General features: G+C 43.1%; 2 protein-coding genes across 3 annotated transcripts; both read right to left on the bottom strand.

Annotated features, from left to right (window-relative positions):
- Window positions 1–580: 580 nt before the first annotated feature.
- On the bottom strand, window positions 581–6,210 carry vps51 (VPS51 subunit of GARP complex). The gene is made up of 11 exons (XM_012837777.2): window positions 5,887–6,210; window positions 5,291–5,420; window positions 4,959–5,105; window positions 4,507–4,726; window positions 3,373–4,285; window positions 3,073–3,288; window positions 2,586–2,669; window positions 2,164–2,298; window positions 1,728–1,849; window positions 1,388–1,475; window positions 581–1,073 (listed from the first exon to the last, which is right to left on the bottom strand). Exons 1-11 carry the CDS (start codon window positions 6,067–6,069, stop codon window positions 813–815), a joined length of 2,499 nt encoding a protein of 832 aa, XP_012693231.1. The 5' UTR covers window positions 6,070–6,210; the 3' UTR covers window positions 581–812.
- Window positions 6,211–6,588: 378 nt separating this feature from the next.
- On the bottom strand, window positions 6,589–14,491 carry frmd8 (FERM domain containing 8). Of its 2 annotated transcripts, XM_012837807.3 has the most exons (11): window positions 14,118–14,491; window positions 13,357–13,459; window positions 12,879–13,046; window positions 12,277–12,378; window positions 12,120–12,178; window positions 11,743–11,909; window positions 10,768–10,974; window positions 9,768–9,891; window positions 9,365–9,514; window positions 8,840–9,068; window positions 6,589–8,389 (listed from the first exon to the last, which is right to left on the bottom strand). In XM_012837807.3, the coding sequence occupies exons 2-11, from the start codon at window positions 13,442–13,444 to the stop codon at window positions 8,277–8,279; spliced, it is 1,407 nt and encodes a 468-aa protein (XP_012693261.2). In that variant the 5' UTR covers window positions 13,445–13,459; window positions 14,118–14,491; the 3' UTR covers window positions 6,589–8,276. The 2 variants fall into 2 exon arrangements, with proteins under 2 accessions (XP_012693261.2, XP_031427601.1); XM_031571741.2 differs by lacking the exon at window positions 13,357–13,459 and having other exon boundaries at window positions 14,118–14,489.
- Window positions 14,492–14,567: the final 76 nt, after the last annotated feature.

Below are 14,567 nucleotides of genomic sequence, written 5' to 3' on the forward strand. Positions count from 1 at the left end.
AATTATTTTGTTGCATTTGCTGCACGTCGCGATGTTTGAATCTTTTTGTGCGAAATACAGCCACACTTTTGACCGTTTACCTTTGGGTATTTTCTCTGTTAAAAGGTTGATGGCTAGCTCTGTTTGTGCTTGCTCTGAAATGCTGCCTGCTCTTCACTGTCATAACACTGTTGCTACGAAAACACCAATGAGCGTGAGCGACACAGGACAAAGTTTACATTGGGAGCTGGGGCAGTTTTACATGTGCCCCACGATATCTGCCTAGCGACCGTGTTCAATTGGCTCAGGCACCGAAATGAAGCACCGAAATCTGCGTTGCATTTCGGTCCGGGTAGGTACCGGTTGTATTGGAACCGGTTCCATATTGGTACCGGTTCTCGGTACCAAACCCTAGTCCAGGTACAGTCCATGTGTTCGGCCCAGACAGCTGAGTTGCAGCTGTGACTCCGGCAGCTGGGATGATACTGGCGTCTGATACTTTGATGTGTTAAGATATTAGATGCAAAATGTTCACATCCTTTCACAGGCCTTGGCTGTTTGGTCCATGACACATGGAGTGAAATGACAACTGAGTGACTAATTAAGTTGACCGTTTTTTATTTTGTGCAATACTAACATACATACATACATACATTCCATATAACAAATTCATCCTGTGTTACAGATTAATATGAATCAATATATTACCATGTGTATTTCAACCTCAGTGACAACTGAAGTTCTCATTCATAAAGTTCATTCAAAGGTTCATTCAGGAGACCAGCTAAGGTGGATTTAGAGTTTCAGGAGCAGCGGGTGAACTAGTGTCTTTTCTAGCCTCTCTCACAGATGACCTCAATGACACTCTGCTCCATAGGCGAGGGGTCAAGACAGCGATGGGCAGCACTGCCAACAATTTCATCCAACAGGAAGTGCACCAGGTTCTCATCTGACACGAAGCGCCACAGGTACATCTGCAGATAGTGGCAGTCCACCTGGATCTGCTGCAGGCCATAGCGACCAAAAGTACGCAGGCGAACACATTCCAAGAATGTCTTCAGACTAATCTTAATAATCCCAGTCAGGACTGAGACCTGAAGGAGTGGCGAACAGACAAGAAGAGGAAGCATTATAATAATATTATCTCTGGTTTTCAAAAATAGAGCTTTGCCTTCAAAATGCTGTATTCATGTTAGGAATCAATGAGGGACAGCTATGCATACCACTACAAAACACACAGTAAACTCATTTTTTTTACACATCAATAAAGAAACTTCAAACTTAAGTGATGAGAGTAATTACAAGGAATGTATATGCCTGCATTTTACCTGGTTAAAATGTTAGTTCACATAAACAGGGCAGTGTGTTTATATCACAAGATCCTGGGCCAGCAAAATTACTTTTTTACCTTATTGAACTCCACTGGACTGAAGATGTCGATCCTCTCAGAGAAAAGCTTGTGGATGTTACTCAGGAGGTTCGTGTCCATAGGAGCACTACAACACACACATTATGTCAGCAGACAGACAAACTGACAACTCAAAAGAGCAACTATGATCACCACTATTAACTGTCACTTTCATGTATTTTATTTGATACCTTCAGGAGGTACCATTACAATTCATAAAACTTCCTTTCTAGTGTGGTTCTGGGGATAATAAAGCTGACTGAAGTTTGACTAATACCTGCTGATATTCCTCTGAAAAGGCTAATGCTAAAATAAAGTGTAGATTTTACTGTTGATTTACCTTGGTGTGTAGCTGGGTGCATAGCGGACTTGCTGTCGTGAACTGCTGTAGACAGAGAATGTCCTCTTACTGGAATCACTACTGTGGGCTTTTCTCACCCCTTCCTCATACAAAAGGCCCACCTACAGAGAAACAAAATATGTTTCATTCATACAGTCAAACAGGTAAATAAAACACGTATAGGCCATCATAGGGAGTTAGCTATCTAGTCAACTCAATGCTAGTCAACTTTCTCCAGCTGACCACCTGTAGCCACACCGGGAGAAATTCTCATCTCTCTCAGGGTCCTTCAGCTGCCAGATCATTTAAGTCAGATTTGTCTTGGGTCACACACACACAAATCCTGCCTTACTTTCTGTCATTTGTGTATTTCATCAACCACGAAAGAGAGTAGCCAGTACATATCAATCATCAGACTCAATGATGGGGCAAGTACCTGGACATCTATGGACGTGGTGTCTTCCACAACTCTCTTCATCACTGCTCGTACATTCCGTGGCTCAATAGTGTTCACCCAGTCTCTGGTTTCCACACTTTTCCTCAGCATCTGTGAGATGATTAATCCCTGGACCTGATGAAGAGCAGAACATCTCATTAATGCACACACCTATTCCTTCTGAGTGAAAATCAACTTATACGTTTTTTCGTATTCTGATTTTCAGACATTTCAGACATCATGCAGCCTAAATACATTTTACTGACTGGATTGTGTATGCATTTTGCACATCAAATGACCAGAAACGTCCACTGCAGACCCTAATTTATGTCTTGTGTTGAAGATCACAAACATAAATGATTTTACTGTAGTGTTTGTGTAGCTGCTGTGTGTATTGTGAAATGCAGGGATGTGCACCATACCTTCACATAATGATTGAGAAGCTTCTGTGCTGCCTCGTTGGCTTCAGCACACAGAGCAGTGACCGCAGTTACTGGAGAGTGGTGCTGTGGGGGAGCATCAATTACTTCATAGATAAAAAAAACTGACCGCAGATCTAAACACACACACAACTAGAATGCATAGTATTTGATCATCAGATAGACAGAATTGTAATTTCAAGATGCTGCTGCGCTAGTGGCAGCCTGTTGCAGCAGCTCCAGTTAAGGTCTTGTGTTTTTTGACATGACTGTTTTTGTGTAAAATGAGTTAATACTGTGTTTAAGTTATGTGTGTTTTGTGATATATGCACGTGGTTATATGCATTTTCTGGTTTATGTGAATTGCTGCTGCAACACTTCAATTTCCCTTTGAGGGTCAGTCAGTCAATCAATTACTCAATCAATCAATAAATCAATCTATCTACTTTAAAGGAAATCATCTTCCAAGAACATCATACCGTAATCTTACCTGCACCAGAAACTGTTCATCTGTGAGGGTGAGTATGTAAGAGATGGTGGAGGTCTCATAGTCCAGACACAGGCGAGAGAGCAGCAGGAGGAGAGCGGGAGGAGTGGATCCACCCCGGTCCCCGGTGCTCTCACAGAACTGACGAGACGACTGGCACACAAACTTAATGAAGCTCACCACTAGGCTCTCACGCACTCCCTGGCTACAGAATTCCCCCTGATAAACAATGACAGATTTTTTTTTAGATTTTTTTTTTTATTGTATTTAAAACATATGAGACTGCTATTAGCATGTACTCACCTTGAAGTAAGGCTTGTTGGAGAAAGTGATGTCCTTCGCTGTAAAGAGATGCACAGAGGCCAGCACTGATTTAATCTGATTCAGGATGGAGGCTGAAAATGAGGCCAGGAGTTCGGGGAGGTTAGGAGGGGCGTCTTTCCCACTGGTCCCTCCACCTAGGAGGACCCCGCTCCCTGTGCCCCCACCCACTGAGAGGCGGGGTGCAGCCAGGGCCTGCCTCACGTCAGTCAGGCTGTCAAGGTAGAAGCTCTGCAAGGCCGACAGGTACTGCTTGATCCTTTCTCTGGCCGCTTGCACCACTATCTGGGTCCCTTGGCTTGGCACGGACGACCCTGGAAGCAATTTGGTCACGGCCTGCAGGCGCCGATGGAAGCGGTCAAGTGCACGCACCAACAGGGAGTTATCCCCAACCCCTTTCTCTTCCTGGATCCTCCGTTCCACCAGGGAGAAGTATCGGACAGCCAGAGCATCCACGAAGGTGTGCAGCTTACCACTGGCCATCTCTGGGATGTTTTTCGAGGCCAGCTCACCCTCCTGTGGACGGTTGATGAAGAGTTCCTGATACGAAGCAATTACCAGGCAGAGGTTGCTGACAAACTCATTACATCCCCTGTCAATGAACTCCAGGATGTCTGTTTTGGAGCCTGCAGAGAGAAATGGGTTGGTTGTTGGCGTGGCGGCATTCGTGGGAGAGCGAGCAGCAGTTGAAGCAGCCTTCTTTACAGCAGTATCTGTCGTTGGTTCACTGGGTGAGACGGGTTCTCGTAACTCTGCTTCTAGGCCTTGCAGGTCTGCCTCCAGTCTGGACTGGGCATGGCTGAGGAACTTGTCACAGAGTTCCTCTGCTGGCTCATCGAGCTGGAGCAGCAGCTCAACACACTCTGACAAGTCCTTCGCATTGGAGCCACCATCCCTGTGCATGCATAGGACCACATGCATTTTAGTGAGGGCGATTTGTATATCACAGTTGAGATGTCTATTCTTGTGTGTTACTTGTAATGCCAAATAGTGTACAACTCTTTAGATGATCTGCTTGTAATTTAATGTGCCAATTTAGGTTTACATCTAAATTATATATGCCGGCTTACCTGATATGTACAAGATTTATTTCAATTCCCTGCATGACAAACTGACCTGAACTTCTGGCGTAGTTGTTGTGCCAACTGCTCCATGATGGCACTGCAGTCATCCTGGATCCCACGGAAAGAGGGCATGTGGCTGTACTGCTGGAGCACACAACGGGCACGACGGTGGGAGCTCACGGCCTGGGCATACGCCTGCAGCTCCAGGCACTTATTCAACCGCGCAGGGAGCTCGAACAGGAACTGCAGCTTACGCAGGAGTGTGTGGACACCTTAAAAGAGCAAGAGATGCAGATAATCAGAAATACCAGAGGAATAAAGTGAACAGTGACTGAGAAAAACAAAACGGCACACTGGCTCCTCAAATGAATAATTTCACATACAAGTTCCTTAGTACTCCAATGAGTATGAATGAACATGACAACAAGCAATGGACATCCTATTGGCTTACAAAAAGGGTTAAAGCACTGTAGCAGTTGCATGTAGCCACTTGGGACTCTTTACCAGAGAGCTTGGTGATCTGTGCATGTTGATCCTGTAGTGTTCCACTGATATTTGCACTGAACTCTGTGATTGCAGCCATATTGGCAGAGAGGCAATCCATCTCATCTTCCATCTTTTTGAAATCGTTCTTCATCTTCCTGATTGTGTCTATGAGGAGACCAATTGCATAACAAATAACAATAAGATGACAAGGTATGAGTCGATACAGTTTAAAAGAAACCCCTAACATGTGATACCGCTACAACAAATAACAGGTACTGTAGCAGGGCCTGGTTTTGGTATTTATCCTTCTATAAGCCTCATCTTGCCCTTTTTGCCAAGTGCCAACTGACCTGTAGCTGATATGAACTTGTTGTAGTTCTCATACACCAGCGTCTGCATATCACTGTCCAAGGAGCGGATCTGCTTTACCATACAGCTTTCCTGGTCCATGAGATCGCCAAGAGAGCACTCTTTTCTTAGCTGAGAATGGAGACAACAGGTCCAAAGTCACAAGGTGACCCAATTCACTGCCTACTCTGGATAGTGCGAGCTGTGTTCTAATTTATCTCTCACTTGTACTGCAAAAATTCTACCTTCCATCCATTCATCTGAACAGGCTCAATGGCGACAAACTCGATTAGGTCAAATAATGTGTGATGTAATTAAATCCTGGCACTGCTATGTGTGACATGCGACATCTAACCAACAGGCAAACCTTCATAACTACATAAAAGCGTGATGGCAGCAATCATATGGACAACGTGAATAGTAAATAGCTTAACAAGCAAGCAAGCTAGCTAGGATGGCAAACCATGTTGATCAAAACAGACCGTGGCGAAACCTCTGAGAGAACCAGGAAGCTGTCCAACACTGTAATCCAATGCATTCATGTTACAATACCCACAGTTAATCGCAACAGTCAAAGTACAGCCAACATAGAAGTTACCTTATTGAGATAGACCTCTGGATCGAAATGAGGCCCGTTTATATCACAGGGATCCAACGATTCGGCTAGCTCCACGGCTTTTCCTTCATCATTGAGCCCGTAGTAGAGCTTTAGCATTCCGTGCACTTTGCGCTTACGGTCGGATTCCGGTGTTGTGGCACCAGTTCCCTGGTCTGAATCCATATCTACCTGTATTATTTTTTATATATCAAGTTAGTAAAATCAAGTGAAACATTGAGCATGCCAGCTCATAACATCAGATGACTGTCTTTTGGAGTTGCTAGCCTCGTCACATATGAAGGCCAGCTGTCATTGGCTGAAAAGAGCCAGCCGGTCTCTTGTGGAGTCCGGAAGTTCTCTGATCAGAGATCGTCAATACCATAGACGTATATGTGTCTATGGGTTGAAGCTCCCAGCCCAACAAATAAAACCAAACTCATTTTCAAACGTGACTTTGAGGTTAAAAATGATTTCATCCTATTTAGGAGGAATTCAAATGTTTTGGCCCTAGAATTTAGAACAAAAGTGGCTTTGAAAATTGTAACAAAGACTAATGAGTGACTGTTATTCAGTAAATATTCTAAACTATTCTTTACCATCACATGTTCATTTTTAATTCTTCAAAGTCATGACTGTCTTGTTGCTTTATAAGTGTGTGTGTATGTGTTTTATTGGTGGACGTATAGGGAATTAAAAAATATGTGCCATAAATGATTTTATTCAGATTTAATGTTCAGTAGCTACATCAGAACCACATAATGGACAACACTTTTTAAATAAAACATTTATAATAAAAAATCTATAGAACACATTATTATCAGTTAATACTTGAAGTGTGAGATTGTTAGTACAAAGCAGGAATAAAAAATGAATATGCTGCATATCAAGGTTTTTTTTTTTTTACAAACCTTAGTTACTGAACTTCGGTAGTGCACATTACATTAATCATTGAATTCTATTGAGTCACAAGTGTTTGTAATATAAAACTAAAATACGGATTAATGGAAACCGTAAAGGGATAATGTATTAAAATGCAACACAAAACAGGTTTACGGTTCATCTAAAGTTCATGGTATCAGCTACAATTAGTTAAAAACACAAAAGGCACTTTAAACTCTTAAGTTTATCCAAAAAGCGTATTTGGAAAGCAATGTGGTTCCACAAATCTCATTCAAATGTTGGCACATGCAAGAATGGCCAAGACCCATCATGATTGTTGTTTTGCAGATATTTGACAGTGTTCAGAGGTACCACAGAGAAGTGCAATGTACATCACTCCTTTTGCGTTCTTCTCAAGCCTGAAGTCTGAAAAGTGACGGGTGAAGATGTATATGCATGCTAATTCATTAACTGCCTACAGTTCTTTTTGCTTCTGCCGAATGTCATGCATAGATAAAGGCAGAGGATAAGAGTGGATCCATACATTTCAGAATGTAGAGGAAAGACAAACAGTGTATGAGATTCGTATCCTTCAGTCTGCAATAACATTGACGGTGTACTGTGCACTGTGATGTAACCAAAACAGGAAAGAATACAGTACATTTGACTGAGGTTTTTTCTACAATGGCCATGACACATTTCCAAAATATATCACAGCCAGTGGAGACATTAGAGCACCTGAACCTTGATTTAGTTTAGGGTGGCCACAGTTTCAATGTGGACTACTCCGGTATTTTTTTGTCTTCATTAAGGATGTAAAAAGATCTTTTTCCTGATTATTTTACAGGTCACCTGATTTGAGTGTGAGGGTTCGGAAGCAGCCGAGAACATGAGGCACAGTTAACTTTGGTGCAGAGGGGAGTTCAGAGAGGTCAGTGACATGGATTGCACACTTTGCTCCCCTTCCTGTTGATGTTTGCATAATTCGGACAATAACAAAATGGAACACTACATTCACAGCGAACAGCCATCAAGGTCGTTGTTGATTCACGTTTGAGAGTGGTTTAAAATATTTAAGGAATAATGAAATGTCTATCGAAGCACAATTCATTCAGACCTCAAGGTTTTGAATATCTTATTCATGGCGAAGAAAAGTCCAAATTCAATGACATCACAACCATGTCTGCCTAATTAGGTTTGATCTCTAACGCCTATGATTTTATTTTCATTTCCCTCCCTTGACAAACGGCTGTTCCTGCTTCACTGACCTACATAAGGCATAGTTACTTTATACAAGGTTCCCTTTCAGGCAGTGGTGTTTGACCTACGACAAAAAGTTAACATTTCAACCTATGATATTCCACTTTTTCACCATAATAATAATAATTAAAAAAAAAAAGAAAAAACTTGGTCCAGTTTAAATAGTCATTCCAACTCTCGATTCCTCTCCCTAGGGTGTCGACGTGAAGCAGTTGTTTTGGTCAGTATTAGCTAGAGTGGACTCTTCAGGTTCAGCCTTGCTCCAGACTCTCAGCCACCTGCACCGCCGTGTAGTCCTGAGGCTGGGCCTGCCGCGAGAAGAAGGACGCAGCCCTTTTTGGTTTGAGAGCCTTGATTTCTTTACCTGAGGTTGGAGGGGGGGAACACAATTAGGCAAGCCAGCTATACCACCTGTCAGCTAACAACGTGCTAGTAAATGTGCCAATACACTGGAACTCAAGTGAGCGGAAACAGAGAGAAAATGACCAATGCTAGATTCTGGTGTTGGACAAAAGCCCAAATGCGAATCCAAATGCCTCCTGAAAGCGGCGCTCGAAGGATGATGAGGCGAAAAGCACACCGTCATGTGAACATATCGGTGGATAAAGGCCAAGTAAAAGCATGTAGGCTTATACATGTATGACAAACATATACAGGGCTATGTCAACAGGCCATAATATCAGTGAGCTGACTTCAGCCGGAAAACTGTAGTCACAAAGCGCCAAAGTCTTCACCGTGAGACAACAGAAGCGCTAACTCTGACTGTGGTCTGACATATGCGTGTCGGCATGTTATTCCCTCTGTAGTGTCTCACCGTCATCCACGTAGCTGATGGTGCTGAGCGAGTGCACCCGGCTGCACACCACGCTGCTCTGCCTCCGCAGCTTCCCTCGCCGGTTGCCCCTCGGCCGCTCTGTACTTCCCACCTGGCCCGCAGGTGCTGCCTGCGCGGGCACGACCTCGCCGTCCGTGCCCGTTGCAGCCCCGTCACCAGCTGAACGCAGCTCCACGCAGAACTCGATCAGTCCGCTCATCAGCTCCGCCTAGTGCACCAGAGAGGAGGGCCAACAATGGGTTTATGAGGAAGAAGGTTCTCTGGGAAGGGACGTTCTTATTTGGCTTTCAATTAGGTCTTAATATAGAGACACCAGGGACATGTACTACATTAATTAATGACTGTAAACACATCCTGGTTGGATAACAGTGATTTAGATTCATAAACATATGCACTAGGGCTGAGAACAAATCATTAGCATGTAAGCTTTAATGAACGAGAACCACCGTGAGTTTATTGAGGGTTGACAACTACCATAGTGTGGATGAGGAACTGTGGGTTTACCTGCTTGGAGTAGATCTTCAATAGTTTGTTGACAGGAGTCCCTGCCTCCTCCCCGTCAAACTCCAACCAGAGGATATGCGAGTCTCCCTCCCCCTCAGGGTAGCTGTGGTCCCAGGACAGCTCATTAAAGCGCAGGCCCAAGAGGACATGCTGGTAGGGGGAGAGAGAGAGAGCGCAGAGGGCAGAATTAATCATCTGCTTGAGGCTTTAATCTTGTCTCATGAATATACATAAAGCAGGAGCACAGAGAGTTTTCAGCGCACTGTGAAGTGAACGGAATTGAGCAAGAGCAGAAAGGGGAAGCCGAAGCTCCAGACGGGGCAAATGGAACTGAAAGAGCTCACATCCTCTTTAGAGCTGCACGGTGTGAGCGTGGTAAGAGTGTGGATGGGGATGGAAGTACCTTCTCTTTGACATCCATGACATAAACACCCTCCAGGCTGATGCCCACTGTGACGGCCTTGTGCCCCCCCCTGTGAAGGATTCCCTGGGCTGGCTTATCGATCTCTGCTGAGAAGAAAGCACATCTACAAAACAAATAGAAAACAAAACACATTAACACCTGAAAACTCCAAAAGAGTTCCATGTAAAAGCACAGCAGTAGACCTCAAAGGGAAACTTCAGGATTTTTCAACCTAGGCCCTATTATCTTTTTGAGTCCAAACTTTTACTAAGGAAAATTAACAATCTAAATTGGCCTACTATTGCGTTAGAACACCCGCAACCACAAAACAGATATACAGTGGAATCCTATGAGGCAAGCCAGCACGTCAAAGTAAACGGTTTGTTTTTGCCAATGACTGGCTCGTAAATGTTATTATAAAGGTCTGACAACATGGAAGGATCCCACAGAGATACACCTGCATCTGTTTACCTCAAGGACTGTAAAGAAACATTACAAAATGACTGTTTTCAGTGTTACCGATCACGATCTTCGGGTCTCTGACGTAGCACCACACTCATTGCCTGTAGCCGAAGGGAAGGCACTCTCCCTTGCCCACCCCAGCACAACATGGCAGGCCAATCGATTACAGGCATTGAATGGGGTGCTACGGCAAGGACCAGAACAAGAGAAAGCTAAAACACTGACTGTACAAAGAGTTATTTTCAACAGTTACAGTTATCTTTACAGTTATTGAGGTAAACAGTAACAGACATATAATCACTTAAAATCAATATTACTCCATTACAGGCAGATTCAAATGTGTACCTTGCCCACCCTTTAATGAAGTCAGCAAAGCACAAATGCATACTGAGATAAAGTATATTTTCAAGACATATCACTCATGATATTACCTGAGTACTTGTCCACCTTTTTAATGTAGTAACCAAAGCACAAATACACACCTTCACATCAATCAAATGCCTGGAATTGTATATTTCTGTGGATGGAGGGTGCGTACCCATAGTAAGGCAGTGTGTGGCAGGTGCTGAGGTACTGTCTCAGGAGATAGGTGGGGTCTTGGCTGGGATTCTGGCTGAGTGAGTGGTACTCCTTCAGAAGCTTCTGCTCGAGCTCCGCCTGCCGACCCCCCTTTCCCCGCAGGGTCGACAGAAAACCCCCTCCCACCACCAGATGGCCGGGCAGGAAGGACGACAGCTTCTTCTCCCTGGGGCAGAAGAGATGGATGAAAGGCATGTCGGGAATGTGTGATTCTTCCAACAGTGAACCAACATGGAGGAAATTAAATGTAAAACTAAACAAATGGGTAAGGGGAAACTGGGCCATGAATTAGTAAACAAGAACAATATAAAGATTTGAACTTAAAACTGGAAATGGCAAAAAACAACAATAAACAAAACAAAACAACTTTAAAAAAAACTCTAAAGGGGCGACGAGAACTTTGGGGCTATTCAAATATTGGAGATATTTGTCACAGTCTAAGGATCCATTTGTGAAGAACACTGCTCCAATAGTAAAAACAGGGGAGACGTGGTAATCCACAAGAAGCGGTTCAACATGCACAAAGTGCATTACAGCACAGGGATATCATTGGTCAGGTACAGAGTGGAAAAGCAGGGTTTTGGCTAGGTGACCGTTGGAAAGCATAGGTTAAGGCACTGTGTGAAGTCCCCAATCAATAGCACAAGGAGTTTAACATCTTTTCCTGTGTATAACTAAACAAACTACTTTTTATAAAATTCAACAAAATATGACAAAAGAAACAAAACAAACCCAAAAGCAGTCATGTAATAACAATAATCATCCTGTCAATCATGTGTCCAAGCTAAAGACATGTTCTAGTGCCTTAATGTGTAGCCGCATGTCCTCTGTGGAGATCACTGTTGAGTTTCAAAACAGTTAGCTTCTGCAAATCTTGCTGACCACCCTCAAACTCACAAATGACTGAGTATCAATAAGCACAGTAGATGGGTACCTGATGTCTGCAGCGACCTTCCTCTCATCTAGGCCAATGCCAAGCTCTATGGCACAGGTCAAAGCCCCCAATGCTAACCACTGCTCTGGATCACATGGGTACCGTCCATCAAGGATGTTCAAGCGTGCCTCATCATAGAGAAGCTTTAACACCCCCTCATCCTTGATCTAGTTGTAGAGAGAGATCATTTCATGACGTTCGCAACAGCACAGCAGAGAAACAACAGCAGGAATGTTTCAAAGAGAAATGTTTATAAACACAATGATGATTGTGTAACTTCTGACTCTAAACATTATAAATGTGTCCTGACAACGCTCACGTACCTATGTCAACTGCAATCATGAGATAGCAAGAAGCAATATTGTCCACACAATTACCTGAAGTTCTTTAGTCTTGGGGTAAAAAACATTTCTCCTGTATTGTAGGCATGGTTCATCTATTAGAGTGAGGAAGAATGCCACATTTAACTTTTAAACACAGCAAGCTTAATTAAACAAAGAGCACCACACTCCTTCACAAACAACACCCACAAACCTTGAGCGATGTCCTCCTCTGAAGCCTCTGTGAAGCGATACAGCAAGTCCTGCCACTGCCGACACAGTTTATAAGGCTGATGCTTTGGTTTCAACTGTAACTCTGAATGGAAAGGAAAGTTAAAAGAGAGTCACAAGGTTGTTTTAGGGTTTCAAATTCTACAGAACCCAGTTCTGGGTTTTCTGAAGTTTGTTGAGGGGTAATTTATAATCATTCTGCTTAGTATCAGAATCAGAATCAGGTATTATACATGTATGGGAAATACAGCTATACATCACTGCAAGGTTTGAAAAGGTCTTGTAGTTCACAATGTGCTACACAATAGTGAATGCCTTTGTATGCCCTGAGAGCTTCTTGTGGTCCCTTGTCATCAGATAAAAACAAGACTCACAAACAGAGAAGTCATTTATTATGTCCCTAATCCTCAAAACATCCCAAAGGCCAAACACAGTAAGCTTTTATGGTGGAACTTGTCAGAGAAACTATATCAGCGGTGTATGTTCAGGAAGAGATCATTGTCGTCGGTGTAGAGCACAATGTAACACAACCATTTCAACTGCAAGTATAAATAGGTGGAGACAATTTCATAGGGCAAGCTTTACCCAGCAAAGGCGAGCAGAGCCAGAAGGCGAAGGCGTCTTGGGCTGAGTCGGGGATGTTGAGGGCTTCTCGAACACTGCGCCCCATTTCGTGCACACTCACACAGCCAACACCCTCCAAACATAAGTGCACAGCACTGTCGGTCACCAAATAGACAAGAACATCTTGAGCTAGAGAGAAACAAAGAAATACATTAAATTACACTAAAACATCTAAAATGGAAAATGACATGAACATGACAAATATTAAATGTACAGTGGGTGTATTCTAGCTCTAGCTCTTCAGGGAATATGAAGAATCATGACTAGATTCTAGGACAATCAAATCAAGTTGTCTACCAAATTTACCAATAGACTGAGGAGAAATCAAGGGGGGTTCTATCCAAATAAAGGGGCAGTTGATGCACTATGGCAGTGAATATAGCATGTTTTAATGAGTTTTCAAGACTTTTAAGAATAAGGAAAACACTCATGCATTGACCTCGGGTAACAGAGGAAGCAACGCTCCCCCTCTGGGAATATGAATGCTCCGATGACTCTGGAGGAAACTCAGAATCATCTCCCTCCATCTGGGGACGTTACCGCTGCAACATTTCAATCAGGAAGAACAGTGAGTTTACAACGTTAGCATTAACCTGTGCTAGTCTAGTCTAGCAAAAAGAACACAATAGTAAGTTGATGTTAACGTTGGGTAACATATGGTCACCAGGGACCGCTTGCTAAACAGACAGCAACATCAATTCATCACTCTTTTGCAGATTAACAACAGCCGAACACAGTCATTGCGATGTCAACAGAGCCTTTTTTTTTTTTTTTTACATACCGTTGCATTAATAATAGCAAAGAAAGGACGCCAACGTCAGTCTAAATGGCATAGGCAGCTAGCTAACATTTGGTATCACAGCTTTGCTATCAAAGCTAACTAAGGGACAAGCAATCCCTACTTTGACAACTAAAATCAATGTTTGCTACTTTTACTAAAATGGTGTTGTCACCAGTCAAAAACCAGTAATGCTGTTACTTGTGCCACAGGGATGCTAAAACAGAAGCTAAACATATTTACCCCTAATGCTGGTGTCAGAGAGCTAACGTAGACGTAGTTTAGCTAACGATAGCTAGCTATGTTTCACACCAAAGTTAGCGCCCTAGCCCAGAAGTGTCATAAATTGTGATTTCAATACACACGACCATCAACATTTCTCAGTTCACTTAATAAGCAGGAGGGAAAGCGTAAGTTATTACCTTTCCAAATAAAAAATGAGAAGGCCGTTTATGTCCAAAAAACCCACTCACTAATAAACAGAAATCAGAACTACCCGGGAATACAACAGCAGCTGTGTTTGCCTCCTACTGAAAAACAGTTGTGGATACTGCACATAAACGGCACACCCCGCCCCGGAAGCAGACGCAATTATCACTCTTGATCCGAAATGAATGAACAGTGCCATCTGCTGGTAAGTCACTGTTCACCAGACTTTATAAGCCTCTCGGAAGTCTTGTCTACTAATTTAATCAGATACGTAGGATTCACTGGTGCAGCATTAAATATATTTTATTATTCTGGAACTATAACTATTTTGATTGACCTATGCTTAAGCGCACACTGTTTAACTGTTCAAACAAAACAGACTATCGAGTGATATCTTCCTGAGCTCGAGCAAAATCAGCACAGCCACAAAAAAAGTTCATACG

The sequence above is a fragment of the Clupea harengus genome, chromosome 8 (assembly GCF_900700415.2).
Source record: "Clupea harengus chromosome 8, Ch_v2.0.2, whole genome shotgun sequence".
NCBI classification, from domain to species: domain Eukaryota; kingdom Metazoa; phylum Chordata; class Actinopteri; order Clupeiformes; family Clupeidae; genus Clupea; species Clupea harengus.